The 21,116-nt window shown below is 37.8% G+C and overlaps 1 protein-coding gene across 7 annotated transcripts; it reads left to right on the top strand.

Annotated features, from left to right (window-relative positions):
• The first annotated feature begins 1,630 nt into the window (after positions 1-1,630).
• Positions 1,631-17,161, top strand: LOC131256985 (uncharacterized). 7 transcript variants are annotated; one of them, XR_009177034.1, is made up of 3 exons: positions 1,631-2,880; positions 14,426-14,643; positions 16,884-17,161. XR_009177034.1 is itself a non-coding variant. In XM_058258124.1 (2 exons), the coding sequence occupies exon 1, from the start codon at positions 1,712-1,714 to the stop codon at positions 2,870-2,872; it is 1,161 nt and encodes a 386-aa protein (XP_058114107.1). In that variant the 5' UTR covers positions 1,631-1,711; the 3' UTR covers positions 2,873-2,880; positions 16,875-17,161. The 7 variants fall into 7 exon arrangements, 5 of the variants coding, with proteins under 5 accessions (XP_058114107.1, XP_058114108.1, XP_058114105.1 ...); XR_009177033.1 differs by having other exon boundaries at positions 1,632-2,874; XM_058258124.1 differs by lacking the exon at positions 14,426-14,643 and having other exon boundaries at positions 16,875-17,161.
• Positions 17,162-21,116: the final 3,955 nt, after the last annotated feature.

The following is a 21,116-nucleotide window of genomic DNA, read 5'->3' on the forward strand; positions in this document are numbered from 1 at the left end:
GATTTGCTTGATTTTTAAATTTTTATCTTATTATGATTTTTAAAAATAGATTGTTGGAGTGGATTTGTCACGGACACTTATGTGGACCCCACACAGCCAAGCACAAGGTACATGAATGGAGTTAGCTGGATTGACTAGTTGGACACTTGAAAAAGCTTGACTTCACTTGACTCAAAATTGGGTTTGAGCCGAGTTTAGCTGATTTTTTTAGCTCGAAAAGATTTCAAGGAGACTCGACTTGGCTCATAATGTAACTCAATTCGAATCGATTCAACTCAAATGAAATTCACTTAATATAAATATTTTTTTTTGTGTGTGTGTGTGTGTGTATATATATATATATATATTAAAAACTCTAAAACTTAAACTCGAATACAACTGGTATGCTCAAATTCAACTCAACTTGAAAGATCGAGCTCTAATTGGGCTTAAGGTGACCTGAGCTATTGACCTAGCCAAGCCAAGTTGACTAATAGGTTTATGGACCGAGTCAAGCCAGTTTGAGCTTAGATAGCCCAACGGGCCGAGCTAAACCAACATGATCGCCTCGTTTCGACATGTGTGTAGCTCCATCAGTCCATGCCGGGGTGGGACTTTAGTGGTGTGTCGAGATTGCCAAGTTTTTTGAGGCACATTATAATGTATGTGTTATATCCACACCGTCCATCAATTTTTAGAGACCATTTTAAGGAATGTGCCAAAACAAAACGCGGATCTAAAACTCAAGTAGATCGGGTTGATCGGGTGAATACATGATAATATTTTTATTATTACATTAGTTTATTGTATTTCAATACATGTCTTATTTTTTGTATCTATAATTTTATTAATTATATAGGTAGTTATTTATAGTATAAGACTTCATTTTTTTCTAAACAAACAAGTTACAATATAAGACAACTATTTATTTAAAAGTCATGCTATGTAGCACGCAATCTATTTGGGAGAGAAAAATCTAACATATCTTATTTGTGTAAGTCATAAAAAATGATGTTGACTAATGAAACCCAACAAAATTAGAATTTCCTATGCCTTCTTCAACACAAACAATCCACACTATTATAATTAATTTGTAACTTATATAACACATACATCATGCTGGAGCCCACATAAGATAGTGACGTCAATACACCGCTGAGGTCGGTCGTGTCTAGCACACCAGCCAATCCGCTTCCTAGTCGGTGTCGAAGGGAGAGTTATTTGATACTCTGCCTGCCAATGGAACTTGATACACATCCACGTGTAAATAGTATGCGTGGCATATACTAAATCAAATGAGACCGACTAAGTTGTAGAACCTACGTTCATTAAGTTACAATAGAAAAAATCAGATTATCTCGACAATTATAACCTCTGATCCTTGAACACTTGTTAGTGGAAATAAGATAATTAGATATTTTTCATTCTTAACCGTCCAATAAATTTCCGTCAATCTGATTGTCATATCAATAAATAACAGTAATTTTTGGTTCAGGATACATCTAAAGTCGTACACAAAATGTGAACAGTTTAATTTGAATTACTTGTATACAAGATCTACAATTTTTTAAGTAATTTCGAAGTGCCCGTGCGTCATCCAACACACTGCCAGAGTATCAAAAGTTCTTCTCCTTTTAAAACACGAACAGTTCCTGTTCCTTTCTCCCAAAATCTTCACACCTCGATCTCTCCTTATTCCCCAAAATACCCCCGTGAAAGAAGGAAAATCACAATGGAACCCAGCAAATCCGACCTCCAGATCTTCCTCCAATCCACCGTCCATCAATTCCCTTCCCGTTTCCTCTCGGTGGGCCCCACCGTCTCCCTGCCCCACTTCCTCCTCTCCCTCTCTCCCTCCCTCCCCCCTTCTTCTTCCCCCTTCCTCTCCTTCAATGGGAAACTCCTACCGTACTCCTCCGCACCACTCCATTCCCTGCTCCCACCCTCCTCTACCCAAACGCAAACCCTAACCCTAACCCTCCACCTCCGCCTCCCCGGCGGCGGCGGCGATGGCGGTGCCACCGGCGCTGAATCCCGAGACTGCTACCTCAACATGTACGCCGAGAAGAAGCCCGACAAGGTGGACCCCAACGAGGCCAGGCTGTCGAGATGGATGGCTTGCGCCCTCTCGTCCGAGCCCCTCCGAAGGCCCGCTGTCGTTGACCGCCTTGGCAATCTCTTCAACAAGGAGGCCCTCGTCGAGGCCCTTCTCTCCAAGAAACTCCCAAGGGGGTTTGGGCACATCAGGGGTCTGAAGGACATGATCCCGATCGAGCTCTCGCTGATCTCAGGCCAGGAGTCCGATGAACGCATCAGCTTTGACACGAGGTTCCAGTGCCCGATCACGGGCCTTGAATTCAATGGAAAGTATAGGTTCTACGCCCTCCGCGGGTGTGGACATGTCTTGAGCGCAAAGGCATTGAAGGAGGTTAAGACGTCGGCGTGCCTTGTCTGCCACCGTGAGTTCTCGGAGTTGGATATGATCGTGATAAATCCGAGTGGGGAAGAGGCTGCAGCATTGAGGGAGAGATTGGAAGAGGAGAGGGTAAAATTGGGGAAGAAAAAGGAGAAGAAGGCAAGGAATGGGGAGACGGTTGGTGGGTCTGAAACCGTTTGTTCAGATTTGGCTCAGTTGAGTGGAACGAAGCATGGGGTGGATGAAAAGGGCGGGGCCTTGCTGATGGCAACAGGGGTTAAAGATGAAGAAAAAGGGAAGAAGAATTTGAATTTGGGGAAGGCAGGAAATGGGGTGAGTGCGAAACGGTTCAAAGCCACGGATATAGTGCCTGCAAATGCTACGAAAGAAGTGTATGCTTCGATTTTCACATCATCGAAGAAAAAGGAGTTTAAAGAGACCTACATGTGTAGGTCTCTTCCACTCGGCAGAAATTGATGGTAAGGGTATGTGATGCCTTTACTGTGGTGCTTCTTTTATATAGATTGTTCATTTCTGTTGTAATTTGTGCTGCATTGGTGGATCTATGGTTGAACTTCCTGGTTATGTCATGGAATTCAATGATGAATGTTTACATCTTTGCTTCTTACATGTATAGTTCCAATTGTGTTTAAACATGAACGGAGGCCTGGTTTGCAACATATTTAAACTGCAGCTATCCTAATGAGTGAAAACCAAAGCTCTTATTTTCAGTTAATTAGTAATTCAAGTAAGTCTTGAATGAGTCCTTTGAAAGGTTGATGCAAATAAATGGATTTCTTTTCAACATCACGGATCTGTGTATCCTTGTCTAACTCTGGTCATTGAATCAAATTCAACTTTGATGAATAATGAACTCTCTCTCTCTCTCTCTCTCTCTCTCTCTCTCTCTCTCTCTCTCTCATTAACAAAACAGATTCTCCCAGGGTAGAAAATCAAAATATTTCACAAACACAAATTTAATTTTATTTTTAATATAAATTTCTTGCATTTATTTCACCTCAAAATAAGAAATTGTACCAAAGGACCTTATACTAGACTTGAGACTTGCAAAAACATTGCAGTGCACAGTTGAAAGGGTGTTTATGTTGGTCATTTTGAAAGACCAAGGGGCATTTATCTCGGGCAAACAGATCTGGATGGGGCTCTTGTGGCTGATGATTCTGTAATTTCCAGATATAGTGAGGGATGCTGCAGATCATTTATGAATTTGACATGAAAGTAGTCTACAACCATGCCAACTAGAAGTTTCTAGAATATATGTTGGGGAGGTTGGATTTTGAAGGAAATGGATGATGAAATACAGTCTCGGTTCTCAAAAATGGATTATTAATGGTTTCTTCAAGTGCTCAAGAGGTCTATGGCATGGACCTGTAACTGTAATTCTCGTTTTTTGTGTGATGATGGCTAGTCCTTAGTCGGATGGTAAAAGAAGCAATCACAAAAGGGTTGAGTAGCAGCTTCAAGGAGGAACAAGCATGGGGAGTTCCTAATTCTTTATCTGGGATTGCCTCATGTCAGCTATTGCTAAAGTTTCTGATGTTGTGATGTGGACTCCAGTGATTGAAAAGTTTTTTTTTTTTTTTTTTTAAAGACTGGCTTTAATGAAGAAAAATTATGTCTTTTGTTGACCGAATTATGCTATAAGAGCATTCTTATCCATCTTGCTGATGTATTTCTCTCTCTTTAAGATTCCAATCTCAGTGGTAGAAAGGTTTGAAAAACTCCAGTGCGATTTCGTGGGAGGGCAGATATGAGGCTAGGAAAAATCCACTTAGTTGGGGAGCAGGCAGAGGAACAAGCATGGAGAGTTCCTAATTCTTTATCTGGGATTGCCTCATGTCAGCTGGTGCTAAAGTTTCTGATGTCATGATGTGGACTCCGGTGATCAAAAAGTTCAAAAGAAAAAAAAAGAAGAAAAGGCTGGCCTTAATGAATAAAAATTATGTCTTTTGATGGCCAAATTATGCTATAAGAGCAGCATTATCCATCTTGCTTATGTATTTCTCTCTCTTTAAGATTCCAATCTCAGTGGCAAAAAGGTTTGAAAAACTCCAACAAGCTTTTGTGGGAGGGCAGATATGAGGCTAGGAAAAATCCACTTAGTTGGGGAGAAGGCAGAGGCCCAAATGTGAAGGAGACGATCTATATGGAAAATGGATCAGACGTGTCATGTTTAAGGGGGATCTGTGCAGCATGGATAACTTCACTGATCCATTTACTGAGGCTATCTGGGACGCTTTCTTCTGCCTTTTTGACATAGTGGCTGCTGAGAGAAAAGGTGCTTTTTTAAAAAGAAGATGATAATCTTATTGAATAGAGGATGAAACTTAAAGAATTACAAGAGAAGCTGAAAATAAAGAAGAGGAAAAGAAAAATTATTGATCTGACCATATATCACAGAAATGGACAATAGCAATAGAATTTGATGCTATCGCCCATAAGTTTAGCCATATTGAAGACCTTTGAAATTTGCCCCTTCTGATTCTTAAAACATTGGTTGTTCCTTTCTAACCAAAGAAACTATATTCTTGCTAATAAACAAAGACGCTAAATTTTCTTTGCAAATTTTCATTTACCTCCACCATGCCAAAGCCAAGAGGAAATGCTCAATGGATCTCGGTGAAACCCATGCTATTCCAAACAAATTAAAGCACTCCCACACCCTTTTGGCAAAAGAGCAGTGAATAAAAAGATGATCTACAGATTCCTCATTTTGATAACACATCAAACACACATTCAAGATAGCCATCTTCTTCTTGTGCAAGTTATCAATCGTGAGAACTTTATTTTTTCCCACTAACCAAGCTAGAGTTGCTACCTTTGGAGGAGTACCAAGATGTTCCGTATCTGTTATGATACGCCTGTAAAGGTAGATATGTATAGGTAACGGCCATGACCATTATGCGATACAGGGGTGTAACGGGGCAATTGATTTTTTGGGACCGTATCGGCCGTAAAACGGCCATTTTTTTTCTATTTAAATCCATTTTTCTCCTCTCTTAAAAAATTAAAAAAAAAAAAAACTTTTCTCATTCCAAAAACTCTCCTAAATCATTTTAGAATAGATTTTGACCACTCTTACTATAGTTTTTAATATTAAAATCGTATATTGAAGTGATTTGAGCAAATAGAAGCTCTGATGGCCCTTTTTTTTTTTTTTCAAAAAATTGAACAGTAGTATTTATGCAAATTTTATTATTTCTAGTTTTAATGCTTGATTGTGAGGTGTAAACATTAGATACATATAATCATGTTCACAAATTCACTAGACAACCTGATACAACACTCACCAAAGAGTGGACCGTTACACTACCATAAACATGTTCAAAACAAAAAATGAATACATATTTGGAATATTTACATTATTCTTGATTTTCTAAATATTTTTTCAGAATTTTTCGGGCAAAAGAAAATTTTCAACTACTACGGTGGTCGTAATAGTCGTTATGCCTCCGTATCAGCCGTTACAGCCGATACCCGTATCGGTAATGGTGGTGACCGTTACGGCCAGCATTACCGATACAAATACCTTGAGTAGCACCATATCACCACACATGAGTTATATGGCTTAAACCACCCACACAAGACCACTCGCTTATGATAGTATAGGAAGATTCAACCAAACATTTATTGGACCTTTCTTTTAAACATCTCATAGAATCCTTTTCTAACATTGAAAGTTGCACCTTATTCATAGAGATGTACAAGAGTCAAGCTTGGCACAACTTGACTCGGCTTAGCCACTAGTTGACCCAAGCTCGAACTTGGCTCGGCTCGGTCCTCAAGCCTGACTGGCTAGCTCAGCTCGGTTTAGTCAGCAGCTTGGGCCAATTCGAGCCTCTGCGGCATTTTCTCAAACACATGGAGTGCACCTTCAAATTCTCACGGAATGTAACACAACAGCATTGGTTTATAGGTATTTCATCAAACACTCAGTAGGCAACATAAAAATCAAGATGCAAGGGTATTTGTTTCATATACATACCTTCCTCGCCACTAGCCAACACTCCGTTGAGTCATTTCATCAAATACTTGCTGAGCAACATCAATATTAAAATAACTGAGTCACCGAACTAGTTCGATTTGAGTTGGGGTTCGATCCGAGTCGAGTCGAGTTGAGTTTGGGCAAGCTCGAACTCGGCTTAAAATTTTTTCGAGCTAGAAAAATCAGCTTGACTCGGCTCGAACTCATTTTCGAACCAAGTTGAATCAAGCTTTTTCAAGTCGAGTCAAGCGAGCTAACTCGGTTCGTGTACAACTCTACTTATTCAACATATCAAGCCATTTAACCAAATCTTCTATCTCTTCATCATTCAAATTCCTTTTATAGGGAGTAGCTCAAATACCTTCCACTCTAAGGTATGAGAAGCAGCGAGCTACCAAAATATTAACCTCTACCGAGATTCCAGCTAATCGGGGGAATACCACACTTAATTTTTTATCGCCCGACCAAACATCTTCCCAAAACCTTATGTCATTTCCATCTCCCAAAGAAAAGCCCACCCCTTCCTAAAACTTTTTTTTTTCCCATCAAAGCCACTGATTGAAAAGTGACAATGCTTTATACATCGATGAGGGTCTTATCCATCAACTTCCTTTTTGAACCCCATACTTCCTACCCACCACTTCTCTTCAAAGGCTACCTTTTACACTCAAAACCTCCAAATCCCCTAGCAGTGTCGAATTCATAGCCTCCAGACTTCTTAAATGAGCTCCCCCACTGATACGAGGGTTTGCATACTTCTCACTTCATTAGATGAAATTTTTGCTTTTCTTCCGCCCCTTTTCTCAAGAAACCGCCTAATCTTCTCCAATTTATCCAATACTGATTTCGAGCACTGGAAAGTAGACATAAAGTGAATTGGTAGATTGGACATTGCCGCCTTGATTAATGTTAAATTTCTGCCCCAAGAAAGATGCCTGCACTTCTATCTTTCTATGACTCTATCTTGCAAATGTTTAGCTGGTTTCCTATGCATAGGGGAAGACCAAGGTATGAGGAAGCAAAAGAACCCACCTTACATCCGAAGATATTAGCAAAATTGACACTTCTTCCTTTGAGAGGCCCACCTCCACTAGGACACTTTTACTGATGTTAACTTTTAAAGATCCCTACAATCTCTCGAAGATTGTCCACTTTCAATTCATCCGCATCGCATAAGAGTAATGTATCATCTACATGCTGTAAATGTCAGATTTGAACTTTTGAATTATCAACCTAAAATCCTTCAACCAATCCCACCTCTACTCCATCAAGCATCCTACTTAAAGCCTCTACCACCACAAACAAATATGATAAGAGGGGATCCCCTTGCCGCAACCCTCTAAAAGTTGAAAAATAACATTTTGGTGAGCCATTTACTAAAACCAAAATTTTGCCAATTTAACACATACTCAAATGACCGCCACTTTTCCTCGCATTCCAACCACCCCAACAAGTAATCGAGGAAATTCCAGTCCATGTGACCATATGCCTTAGCAATATCTGATCCACAAATAGCACCTCTCTTTCCTTTCCTGTTGCAAGAATCAATGCATTCATGAGTTGTTAATTTTCTCCTTTGCCTGAGGATCCTTATAGAAATTTACTATTGGTGCACGCACCTTAGGGGTCGTTAGGTACCGTGGATTGGAGGGGATTTGAGGAGGTTTCAAATCCCCTGGTTGTTTGGCAACATAAAGTAATTGGGGGTTTCCAATCCCCTCTTTGAGGGGGTTTGTAATCTAAGATGAGAGCTTGGATTACACCTAAAATCATTTCAATAATTGCAGGTGTAACATGTGTGTCACTATACACTATCATTCTATTGGGCACATGGCCCACTAATGATGATCAACACCGTCCAAACATTGTCCATGTAAATCAGCACCGTCCAAACATTGTCCATGTAAATCAACGATTAAAAATTGTTGGTTAGTCACTCAGACATGATCTTGTGCTTGTGGCCCATCCGAGACTTGGAATTTCATCATTTTTGGGCAAAGCATATATTTCAGCGGGCTTATCACAACTATTGTGTCAAAAATTACGTATCTCACTAATTAGAGATATTAAAGTTGATTTAGTAATTAAATTCAAACCCCTGTAAATATACCATGGATAGGTACTTCTGGATTAAAGTTGATTCACACTCCAGGGTGCCAAACACATTGGGAGGATTGCAAATCTAGGGGGTTTATAATCCAGGGGGTTCCAAATCCACGCTCCCAAACAGGCCTTTAGCCTTATTGTCAACTCTTTCCCTCTCCACCGGTACACTGTTGATTTTGTTAGCTTATCTCGAGCACTTGCCATGGCATGAAAAAAATTTGGGTTCTTGTCTCTTTCTTTAGCCAAATTGTCCTAGACTGATGCCTCCATTTAATTTCCTCCTCTCCTAGTCTAGCATTGTACTTGGCACTATAAATTTCCCATCATGCTCTTTCTTCTTCCAATAGCTCATTTTCCTCCTCTTTAACATTGAGCTCCTGAATATCTTGTAATTTTTATTTATTTATTTATTTATTTATTTTTATGTTTTCTCATCATTGCTATCCAAGACTTTTTTTTATCTAGACATTAATCTTCCCTTTTAGAAGCTTTAATTTCTGAAAAGGAGAGAAACTTGCAAAACCATGGACCAAGAAGGATGGCCACCACTCCTTACCCCTTTTTGAAAATCTCTCCACTTCTTACCATGCAAGCTCGAATTTAAAAGGATGAGGGTCTCAATCCTGCACTCCCCTCACTAAATGATCAACAATGGTTGGAAATTGGCCTAGGAGGGCCCCATTGATGCATTAATGGGAATTTCTCTATCCAATCCGAAGAAAGCAAAAAAGCGATCCAACTTTGACTTGATAGCCCATTAGACCACATTCACCTCTCGTTAGCAAGTCAACTATTTCATCTTTTACTATCCATTCTGAAAAAAAAGAAAATAATAAATAAATCATGTTGTGATTTATCTGACCCCCACTTGATTTCTCAAACATAAACCTTATGAACTGTGGCCTGCGCTTCGGACTGTTAGGTGCATATACTACCAAGAATACCCATCAAAAACCTGATGGAATTTCCCTTAACAACAATGAAATTGAAAAAAGACCATTCCCGCATTCCTCTTTAATCTATATCTTTGAATCCCAAATTACTAAAATTCCCTCCTGCTGAACATATTGCATCTAACATCACCCACCCCATCAACAATGAGTTAACTACCCTCTGGTTTATTAATTGTAACTTTGTTTCTTGAAAAGCTACCATTTGAGCTTTATATCTCTTACACGTCCCTAATCTTCACTCTCTTTTTTGGGCACCCCAAACCTCGCATATTCCAACTAATATTCTTCATTGGATAACTGATCTAACCTTTTTCTCCCTTGTTGTGCTTCTCGGAGGAGACCACGACTCATAATTGATATTAGGCCTCAACTTCACCAGCTCCCTACTTCCTTTAATTTCTCTAGGAATCTGACTGGTCAATTCTTGTTGAAGGTATTGTCTGCCCCTACCCTCCACATTCAAACAGGGTGTCAATTCCTTTGAATTTCATTCTTGTGAGACATAATCGTCATCCCTGCCTCGAAAGGATATCCCCACGAAGTGCGCTATCTGCCCCATTACCTCCTTTACTTGTTTCATCCCTTGAGCCATTGATACTTTATCTTACATTTAGGTGAACATGAACCTTCATTTAAATCTGAACGTGAAATAACCCTTAAGCCATGGATACTTTATCTATCTTACCTTTAGGTGAACACGAACCTTCATTTAAATCTGAACGTGAAATAACCCTGGTCATCGTCCCTTTCTCAACAGAAACTGTCTGCCTTTCAATAGCCACCAGATCTATCTCATGCTCTGCAGAGAGTTTTGTTGATCTCACATGCTTTTTAGCTTGGTTCCTATCTTCTTCCATTGCCATACTGTTGAAACCTTCTTGCTTCACCTCTTTATCAGCAGCTCCTACTGTAAGATTCTCCTCTCTACCCATCTGGATCTCCCCTTCCTCATCCTGCTTCTCATCAACTTCCGAAATTGAGACGCCCGATCACCCATTGACTCCTCCTCCTACTCCTTGCTGTGAGGTCTTGAAGAATAAGAAGGAGAGAGTTCTGCAGGATTCTTTATAGGAAAAACCCACACGTCTTCATTATTTCCCCCCACACATGTTAAAATATAAAGAAAAGGCGCATGTGTATCCTTCTTCCCACATGTTGAGAAGGTTGCTTCATTTCCTTCTTTCATTGAGCCACATGTCAACTTTTATTGCTTGAACTGATGTCATCCACCCAGTTGTCGTCTCATTTCTCTGTGTTTTTACTCCCTCTACAGACCATACAACCATGTGCCAAACCCTCATTTTGTCACCCGCTGCATAACGCCCTCTCGAGCAACAGCTCTCTGCCACTGTTGACTTACTGCTGCTGTTTCTGACAGGCAGGACACACATCGATGCATCTTTTTCTTATCCCACCCCATCTGTTTCCTGCTGGCCAATCAGGTCTGTCCATGCTAGCCTTCCCTTTCCTGCTACTCCGCGGGAGCACCTTGCTTGTTCTCCTTATGCATCTAGAGCCTGATCTACCATTTGTTGACCTCTTTGAACTCACTGTCATAGCAACAGTGCTCTGCTCCTGGGTTTCCCTTAACACCTTCACTGAAATTTTGTCACCCCCCACTCTTATGCAAATCTTCTCTGGAGCTGAATTGAGCTTCCTTTTCTTCGTAACAATTCTCACAAATCGCAACTTCTTACAGCCTTCTGACATTGGATTGATCAACACCACCATGCTGACGCAAGCCCCAACCTGCATGGATACCTCGTCTATCCAGAACTCCAAAGGGAGATCCCAGATTTGGTACCATACTTCCTTCCAGCCAAATGTCGACCCATCTTCCCATCTTTGAATCCCCTTTACCCTATCATCTCAAAATAGGTTACATGCAAATAGGAATCAGTCGATATTTGTCTGAGGTCTGAGAGAAATCCACACAGTAGAGTCATGTTTCAGCACCTGATCTTCTTCTTCCAAGCTGCAGTTCTGTCTTAATCAGTCTCCCACTTCTTCCACTGAAACTCCCGGCCTGACTGAAGCTATGAAACTATATTGGAAAGAATTCCATGAATTCTCCAATATCTTTCGATGAATCCTGACTTCCAGTCCATCCTCATTCTCCTCCCTCCAAACCCATTCCCCCTGCTCCCTCGAGAGGCAACACGAGAGGTGGGAGCTGGAGATTGAGAGGCTGATCGATCAAGAGGATGAGAAGTCATTCTTGATGACAAGACAAACAGAGAGGTCAGACAAAAAGATTTTCTTCCCTCCCAGTGGAAATCAAGATTGCAACAGAGGAAGACAAGCACTTAGAATACAGAGGCACTTCAGACCAGAGGTTAGGATTCATCAGAAGATATTCTAACACCCATTTCCCCCTTTCAGGACTAGAAGTCAGATCCTTTGGTGTCTGCTCCCCCTTGTGCTGGGAGCCGTGGCTGGAACGGAATAGGCAAATTTTAAATAATTTCGAGGAGCCTCAACAAAGTTAATGGAATTTTGATTCTGTCACCCAAAATTAGAAACCTTTTCGAGGTGTATCAGTTGATGACTCTATCAAATGCCTGAAAATGGAAGGTCTGGAGCACATTTTTGGTGCTATTATTGGCCACCAAGCTTCTGTGGGTTTATGTCACTTCCTATTCGAGGGCTTTGCGACAAGGGATTCTGAATCAGCAGGTGTGTGAGGAGTCTTTTATGATGAAAGTGGAGCCACCTCCTGTGTTTCTTTGTGGCCTACCTTAGAGATGTCCTATTCTATGGGTGGTGGCAATAGCTCTCAGAGAGGCTGTTAGAGTTATTCAGGGCAGATTTCAGAATAAGCTAATATTCATTGTCGGGAGTCACCCTGATATCATCAAATCAGTTAATGGGGAATTTAAATATACCTTAGCTTTTACTCATCCTTTCCAGCAATTCAGATCTCAGGAAGTGGGGCTAAACATACCATTTGCTCTGTCTACTACTGCTGATTTTGTCGTTGATTCTAATTTAGCTGAGCGTGGGGCAACCCAACCCTTAGTATTTCGAATTTTCTTCTCCTTCTGTAGTCTATATAATTTTTGTTATCTTCTAACCAAAAGGCAATTCCCATTTTTCTTATTCATAGTTTACAAATTGTACATTTCTTTTCTATGATTCTAATCAATAGCAATTCAAATCTCAAACTTGAGAAGTTTCTTAGGTGCTTTGAAGTTGAGTCCAATCGGAAGTTAAATCTACTATAAGCAATCTTCTAGGGGGGCCTGGAGGACAATGGTGTTGAGGGGCTATTGGTGGTGTCAGGTCGGTGGGTAGGAAAGCTGCCTGCTTCTAATTTGAGCCTTGTTTTGCTTGTTGGAAATCTAGCAAATTGCCTTTAGGACCTTCTTGATTGAGGAGAGGAGGAGGAAGCTATTGTTTTGGAGTAAGTTCCTGTTATTTAGGGGTCTTCGACCCTTATTGATGTGCATCTTTGATTTACGAAATGTCTTATGTCAATTTCCTTCTGTTCAGTGAGATTGTTAAATATACCCTCTTTTTTCTTCCTTCCTTTCTTCTTCTTCTATTTTATTTTTTTATTTTTATTTTTTTTTAGATTGTTAAATATACTTGAAAGGCTTCTGAGGGATTTCTTTTGGAAATATATGGAGTAAAAAATCATGGAAGGTTGTGGGGAGGGAAGCATTGAAATACATAAACATTGCTCTCCTAGGTAAATGGCATGGAGATTCTAGGAGGAGAATGATGGCTTGTGGAAGCACTCGTAAGTATGGCATGCGTTGAGGTCTTTACACATGCAATTTTTGGATATTAGGCTTTTCGGATTTGGAAAGAGACCAGTGGCTCAAAAATCACTTCCCCTCAATAAGTTGTTTCATACAGAGAGATTGGGATTGGATTCTAGGAGTATACTTGGTATGCCGAAGGGTGAGATGGTTGTGGTAAAGGATGTGAAGGTTGACCAATGTTACACCCGATCGGGTAAGTGACTGGTATGGATGCTCAATTTGTGTCGGAGAATTTGTGAGAGGTGGACATAGATGATAACGTTAGTCTTTTATCCTTGATGGAAGGGGTTATCTCATCTCCAATGAAAGTAGGTGTGAGAAGTCTACGAAGGGAGCTATAAAAATTCAATTACCCTCTTAAGTACAAAGTAGCAAGTCTATGCAAACACGCATGCAGATATAGGGATGATGATGTCTATCCAAGGAGGTATCCCATTTGTTTAAGTATTCTTGTCTCTGTTATTTGGGGCTGGCTTAATTCTCAAGGTTGATTGGCAAAAAGTTCAATGACTGCTGCCTACCTGAAATCAACTCTCCTCCTTCACTGGGCCTTGGGACGGTTGGCACATTGCTACCATGCAGAGTTGTAAGTGGAAACATAATGCTAGAGAGAAAAATATTGTGTTGCTCTGGTTGGCATCATCGGATGGCCCATCTAGAAGCTACTAAAAAGTTGATGTCATGCGTGTGACTTGAGTTGGCTCCTCTTTAAGAGGCCAGTAAGTGAATATTCCAAGTGCAACAAGTGTTGAATTGACTTGGACGGGTCTAAATCAACTCTTTTAAGTTCTTAAGCCTTGTTAAAGTTCCCTTATTTGCTTTCAAATGTTCTGAAGATCCTATTAGAAGCAGAGAGGAAAAGAGGTTACAAAAAGGGGGATGTTATCCCCATAAACAAGGGACGATCTAGAAACTCCTGGCACCTTAAATTCCCTTCCTTGGTGATATGGTAAAAAATGGCATGCTTATTGATACGAAACTCTTTGATGCACCTCGGCCACCCCTACTATCTGATCGAAGCCCAGATGTAGCCAATTGTGGTACTTTCATGCATGTGGACTGTGGGCCCAACAAGGCACTCGGCTCTGCGTATAGGATATTTTGATTACTTATGGGAAAATCTACCAAGATTTATATATATATTTTTTCAAATGTTTTTCCTTTTTGGATTTGAAATTTTGATGTCGATCTGATACAGGTGGATTGACGATGCCGCTAGTGGACTCCTCTTGATCACATATTCGGGTTCTAAATGGTCACACATGTGATCCTATGTGGGGCGCACGTGAGAGGAGTTAATATAGTTGTTATTCTTGGAAATGAAGAAGTTAGACTGGGCTGAGAAATCATCAGATAGAGCAGTGACCTCCCTCTTCTCAGTGGTTCTGATGAACCCGAGATATAATCTCCTCAAAGGTGATTCCATCCTCACATTATTCATCGTTTTCTTTTGTAAGCTACTATTCTTTTGTTACAAGAATATGTTCTTCCGGAGGAGAAGATTCGTAGTCATGATTCTGAAGAAGACTCGGTACAGATGATGAATCGTTCTATAGAATAAGAAGACATAAAGAAATCATTGGACAAGAACAGTGTGCTAGTGTATTTTCTCGCATCAAAGTTGGAGAAAATAAAATGTCTTCTAATGTTTGAAAATAGAAGTGGATTGATTAGAATCAAACTCTCCCGGGCTATTCCATAATGTTATTCAGGAAAGCTCTTAAAATTCTATTTGAGATGTCCTTAAATCAAGAAATCATCAAAACTGCTCTTACCATGTGCAAACTTTAATGCTTTTGGGAGCATTTGACATTGATATTTTATTTAGTTTTAGGAATGCGATTTCTCATGCCTTTTTTTATTATTTTTTATTTTATTGGTGTTTGGTTGCATGGTGCTTTAGGAGTGCTATTTCTTGACTCTAGAGGAGAGCACATCAAATATCATTCTTTGTTTGAACGGTTGAAAGGTTGTTTAAGAAAGTAGACCAATCTCCCCCTCCCTCCCCCCCTCTGGGCTAAAAAGGCGCTGGCACTATAGGACCTGGCCTAGAACAGTGTGAAATGATCAGGTGTTTAAAATAGTCGGATATAAGAACCTTTTTAGCAGTATCCCATCCATCCACCACGAGTATTTAATCTCCATTCCTTAAATGTTAGCCTTCTTGAGTTGGGCTGGGTCATTCGTCATTACACCAAGCCAGCTGGGCCAGACACTGAGCCTCAGTTTCAAGCTTGGGCGTGGCCCTTAGGCCTGTTCGGTGCTGTTTAGAGCAACTACAGAATTGATTCTCAGGAACCAATGAAACAATTTCAGAGAATTGTTTCTTGAGAATTTCTTATGTGAAGAAGTGCATGTTCGGTAATCATCCATAAGAAAAACATTTTTTCCCAAGAAGGTTTCAGTGGTGAGTGTGGAGTCCCCAGTTTCCTATGGTGTGGTCCACTTAAGTCTTGAATCCTAACATGATATCGCCAAATGGATAGTTGGAGTGGATGTTGCAGATTCATTGTGGTGGGCCCTACTGTACTGCAAGTGGGTATTATAAGAAAGTTGGGATCTGTCTAGCTTCTCCAGAGATAATATTTGTTAAGCCCACATGCGTGTGCAACACAATTCATGTAGATGCCACAGGGTTGCCATCATGGCACGTAGGTCTAAGATCCAATCCATCCATTAGAAAGGCACCACTATATTAATGGCTTAGTTCAAGATTAAGGTTGATCCACTAGTCAGGTGGGCCACAGTTTTCAAAACAAATGTACGGTTCTAAAATACAACACACAGTTGAAGTCTTCCAACCCATCTACCTATTTTCAATATTGGAGCCCACCATGAGTGGACTAGATTAATTATAGGGAAAACATGGTCGGATCAGCTTGTGGATGGATTTGATCTTGGTTCTACTTGCCATGGTGGCACGTGTGGAAGCATATATGGCTCTACACTCGTGTCAATTAATAAACCTTATAGCAAGAAAGAGAAAATCAATTTTAGATCTTTTGGCAATTTTGTATAGGCGGAAACATCTGTAGGAAACAGGGGCTAGCACAGTGGGGGATTGTTTTTTTTTTCTTCTAAAATTGATTAATTAATTGGCTAACCAAGCACACATAAAGCCTCAAAAAAAAATATTTTCAGAATATTAAAAAATGAAAATAAAAATAAAAATAAAAATAAAAAACTCTTTTTAGCAAAAGCCAAACAGGCCCTTAAAACTTTTGGCCTTTTGGCTTGTCAATAAAACTTTTAAAAGATGATAATAATAACAATAACAATAATTAGTCCATATTATATAAATGAGGTTAAAATAGAAAACTTTAATTAAAATAATTAGAATTTCTATATTGATAAATTATCATTGACATAGATTAATGAATGGTGTTCATTGCCTCTTTCTAATATTTTCTTTTCAAGTAATTGACATATAAATGAAGAAATTGCTCTGAAAAGTGTTTTTTTTTTTAAAAATAAAACATGTTTAATTCAGCTTGCCCCAAAAAATGAATTTTTTTAATACGGAGTTTTAAATGTTGAATCAATTGCGTGATTATTATGTTTTTTTTTAAATATGGAGTTTAAAATGGAGATTTGCTCATAGTACTTGTTAAATGAGGTTTAGGATTGGGAATTTGATTTTGATATAGTTTTTGCAGGTTGAGATATGCTGGAATTCATGTGATTGGCGGAGGACATGCTCATTTAGGTTTGGATTGGAACCGTTTGATGGTATGGTTGGAATCATTGGTTTGCTTCCAGTTGTGAATGAAGAGCATATGTTGACGGACAGGAATTCAGAACATTTCTGGGCTGCTTGTTTCACATGGAATGTTTGGTCATGTATAAAAAAAAAAAGAAGCAGCAAATGTTGTATATTCAGTGGAATATTGGCCTGATATTTATTTCCATTGATTTTTCCATGACTGCAATGACATATACATATAACAATCTCTCTAAATACACACACACACGACATTAGGTCCATCCATTTGAGGTGCATAAAAACATCCTCCCTCATTCACAAATCTCTTTTATATATATAATTGTTGTAATTTATGTTCTCAAGGCCTGTCTGGTGGAGGCTTAAAATTGAGTTGATTTCATTCCACGTCTGTTGGCATTCCAGCCTTCTCTTTTCAGGACTCTATCGGAAAGAGAATCAAGTACGCATCGGTCGTGAGTATATGAATGCAATGAATGTGGACCACCTCGTTTTCTCATTCTGACTTTCTAGAAGTCAAAAGACCTTGCATGTGGTGCCTCACAATACTTAATTGTGGATATGAAAAATAATTTTCGCAATGAAAGAATTAAGAGTAATTGCATATTCTCTAATACACAATAAATTCATATTAATAATTATCATGTATTAGATCAAGATCTCTAATACATAATTAGTGTTAACCAAAATGAGATCAACCCATATTTAGGTGTCTACCAAACAGGCCAAATGTTTTATTATAAAAAATTTAGCATATTTGGAAACATGATTCTCAGCACTGCCAACTGGTGTGTGCATTGATAGATCTGAACCATTCATTAGGTGTGATTGAGCCCAAGTTTTGGCAGCATGGATGTGTATAACATCTGCTTAGGCGTTTCCATGAAGTGATATGCCATCCAAGCCGTCCATCATGTGGGTTCGAACGTGTAGATGTCTTTGCCAAAAACTAAAGGTGGCCCACTAAGCAGGTGGATGGGCTAGAAAATTTTGGCTAATTTCTTTCAGCTGTGCATTTGTTTTGGAAATATGGCCAACTCATGGAGCTAACCTAATTCTTGGTCTAGGCCATGTATGATTGTGGTACACCTCTGATGGATGGATTGGATCTTGCACATGTACGGTGTGTACATGATGCGGCTTGCACATCTCGTGCGGGCTCAGAAAAGCTCTTTTTCACTTAAGTTGCTTTGAAATAAATATTCCTCGGGATAGAAATCTTATCATGAAAAATAATAATAATTAAAAATTAAAAACAAATTACATTTAGTATGCAATTTGGTGCAATGGCTAACAAGATGTGGGCCCCATCAGGCCATGGTTGAGGAATTACAGATTCTAATGCGTGATGGTGAATAAGATGTGGCCCCAACTTGTCATCGATTATGAATTATCGGATCTGATGCGTGACATGAATATCTGCCACTGATATTATTGTTGGGATTTTCGAAATATAATGGAAAATAAATGTTTTTCAAAAATACAATTTTATTTCTTTTAACCCTATAAATCTCTGTTAAGATATTTTTCAATTATTGATCTGGATTGCCCAACATGTTGGCCTACCTTTGATTAATAATGCCTCTAAATAATTAGTTTGACCCGATGATGCTAACAATCTTATTTTATTAATGCTTGTAAATGAATGGGTCGTCATGTTAGGCCAATTTTGATCGGTCGTTCCTCTCAACATTCATTTCTTTGAGATGGAGTTGAAAACACAGCCCACTTTGAAATAGGCCAGTCCTCATCTCAACCATGAGAACGGTAAACTATTAGTCATGCATTTATATTGTTATGCTCCATTTGGAGCATGTGGACCTATGCTTCATTATTCAAAGTCATTGACCTGATGGAACCATCCATGAATGAGAGATGCCTTGAAATGATTGGAGATGACCTTAACCCTCAACCAATGGCCACATATAAATGGTTAAAGTGAGAGAAATAAGAAGAAGTAAAAGTAAAGCAATGATCCACAATCAATGGAAAATAGTCCAATGATCATTGGCTTAGGATCTCCAGATTATCAAGATCATCCAGGCTTCTCCATCCATAGTGGGTCACACCAATTGAGTGGTTTGGATCATTGAAGCGTGTTCCCAAAATGCGTGACCTTCAACCGCATCAAAAAATTGATGGTTCATCAACATTATTCAAGTAAATCCTAACTATGGATTGCTGTAATAGTGTGAGCATAACAGCCAAGTGGGATAATTTTTTACTTAAAATTTGAAGTGTTTAAATTATATCAAAAATTTTAAAGAGATAATGGAATTTAAATACGGAAAGTAAAATAACATTAATTTAAATATTATAAAAATATGTTATGAATGTGATATCTTTTATAAATTCTCATAAACAATATCCATCATATCTTACAACACTGTATCTAATTAGATGGCCACGTTACATTAACACCCACGCACCTATACCTCGAGTTGAAGTACTAATTTAGACATTAATTAATTAGACTACTACTCTAGTTGTACTTCTGATGTATGTCCATATGCACACTTTCACTTTTACATTGTACATAAAGAAAACTCCAAAGGATTAGTAAATTTTAAGGTCTTTTACCCTAGGGACATGATCGCTCTATTCACTAGCTTAATGGTCTTTCATCCAAGGGACACGAATACCTTACTAACTTATAATACACCCAACATATTAATCTCGAAGCTCAATAAATATTAACATGCATGTAAGATAAATTGTTATTTAGTAATAAAAAATTCCAAATATAAATACAAAGTTATCATAAATTTAATTGCATGCTTTAGTTACAGTTAAAATAATACTCTCACTTTATCATAAGTATTAATAATTACTTAACCAAATTTCTCAAAATATTAATAACATAAAATTTTATTTCTAATTAATAATTCTAGAGGTAATTTTATTTAAACTTTAATGAAAAAAATCTTAAATATAATATTTTTATTTAATTAAAAAAATTAAAAATATAAGATTTAAAAAAATATATACTTTGAAAATGTATAAGAATAGTTTGATTTTAATTCTATTTCTGATTAAATCATCTTTTCATAAAATTCATTTTGTCATTAATAATTTTAAAAAATAAAAAATAATTATAATTCATATTACCATTAACAAAATTATTTTTTATTTTATTAAATTTTAAAATTTTAAATTATAATATAAACTTAACAAATATATTCACGAATATTCGGACATCAAATCTAAATTTAACAAATTTACATAAACCAAGCATTTATACAATTAAGGAATTAAATCATATTTAAATTTAAATTTTGGCGAAATTGATTAAATCAATCAATAAAATATTCTAATGCAAAAATTAAATTAAATTATAATAATTTATTTTTTTAAATTTCTAAAAATTCATAATTAAAATCAAACTTTCAATTTATTATTATTTTAACATTTAATTCAGATATCATCTTAACTACAACTACTCTCAATAATTAATTGATAAAAACATGTTATATTCTAAACTAAATAAGATTAATTAATATTTTTGAATATTAATTCAGGATTATAATATGAACAAAACCTATAGAATTCAGTAATTATTTTAAAACAATTATAAATTTAAACTAAACAATTATAAAATTTTCAATTGAAAAGGATTAACCATATAAAAATTCTTATAAATAATCTTAAATTAATTTAAGCAATACCATTATTAAATTTTGAATAACATAAATAATAATCTAAAAATTTTAAACATAAGGTTGAGAACACCTATATTGACAAAAGATTCATGATTTTTTTCTTTTTACTTTCATTTTTTCTCTCTTTTTAATTTTAATTTTATTCATTTTTCTCTTTCTTTTTTTCTTTTTTCCTCACGCTTCATTTCCCAAACCCACTACCCTATTTATAATAGAGGGGGTCCTACAATCCATAATGCGCGCGCACACACACACATATAATCAAAATATTTTTTTTAAATGACATCTCATGTAAATGAAACACCTACCATGCATTAGTTTACTTTATTATAAAAATGCCTCACGTGTGTATGAAGTAATGCTTATGGTGCACAATAGCGTATGCATGGTGCTTACGTATATGTACCATCATGGATGTACGATGGATGGTAGATCAAGTAGGTGGGTTGATGGATCAAATGGATGTAAGAATTTGGGTAACAGATAGATTTTGAAGGCAAGTTGAGAAG

The sequence above is a fragment of the Magnolia sinica genome, chromosome 9 (genome assembly GCF_029962835.1).
Source record: "Magnolia sinica isolate HGM2019 chromosome 9, MsV1, whole genome shotgun sequence".
In the NCBI taxonomy this organism is placed as follows: domain Eukaryota; kingdom Viridiplantae; phylum Streptophyta; class Magnoliopsida; order Magnoliales; family Magnoliaceae; genus Magnolia; species Magnolia sinica.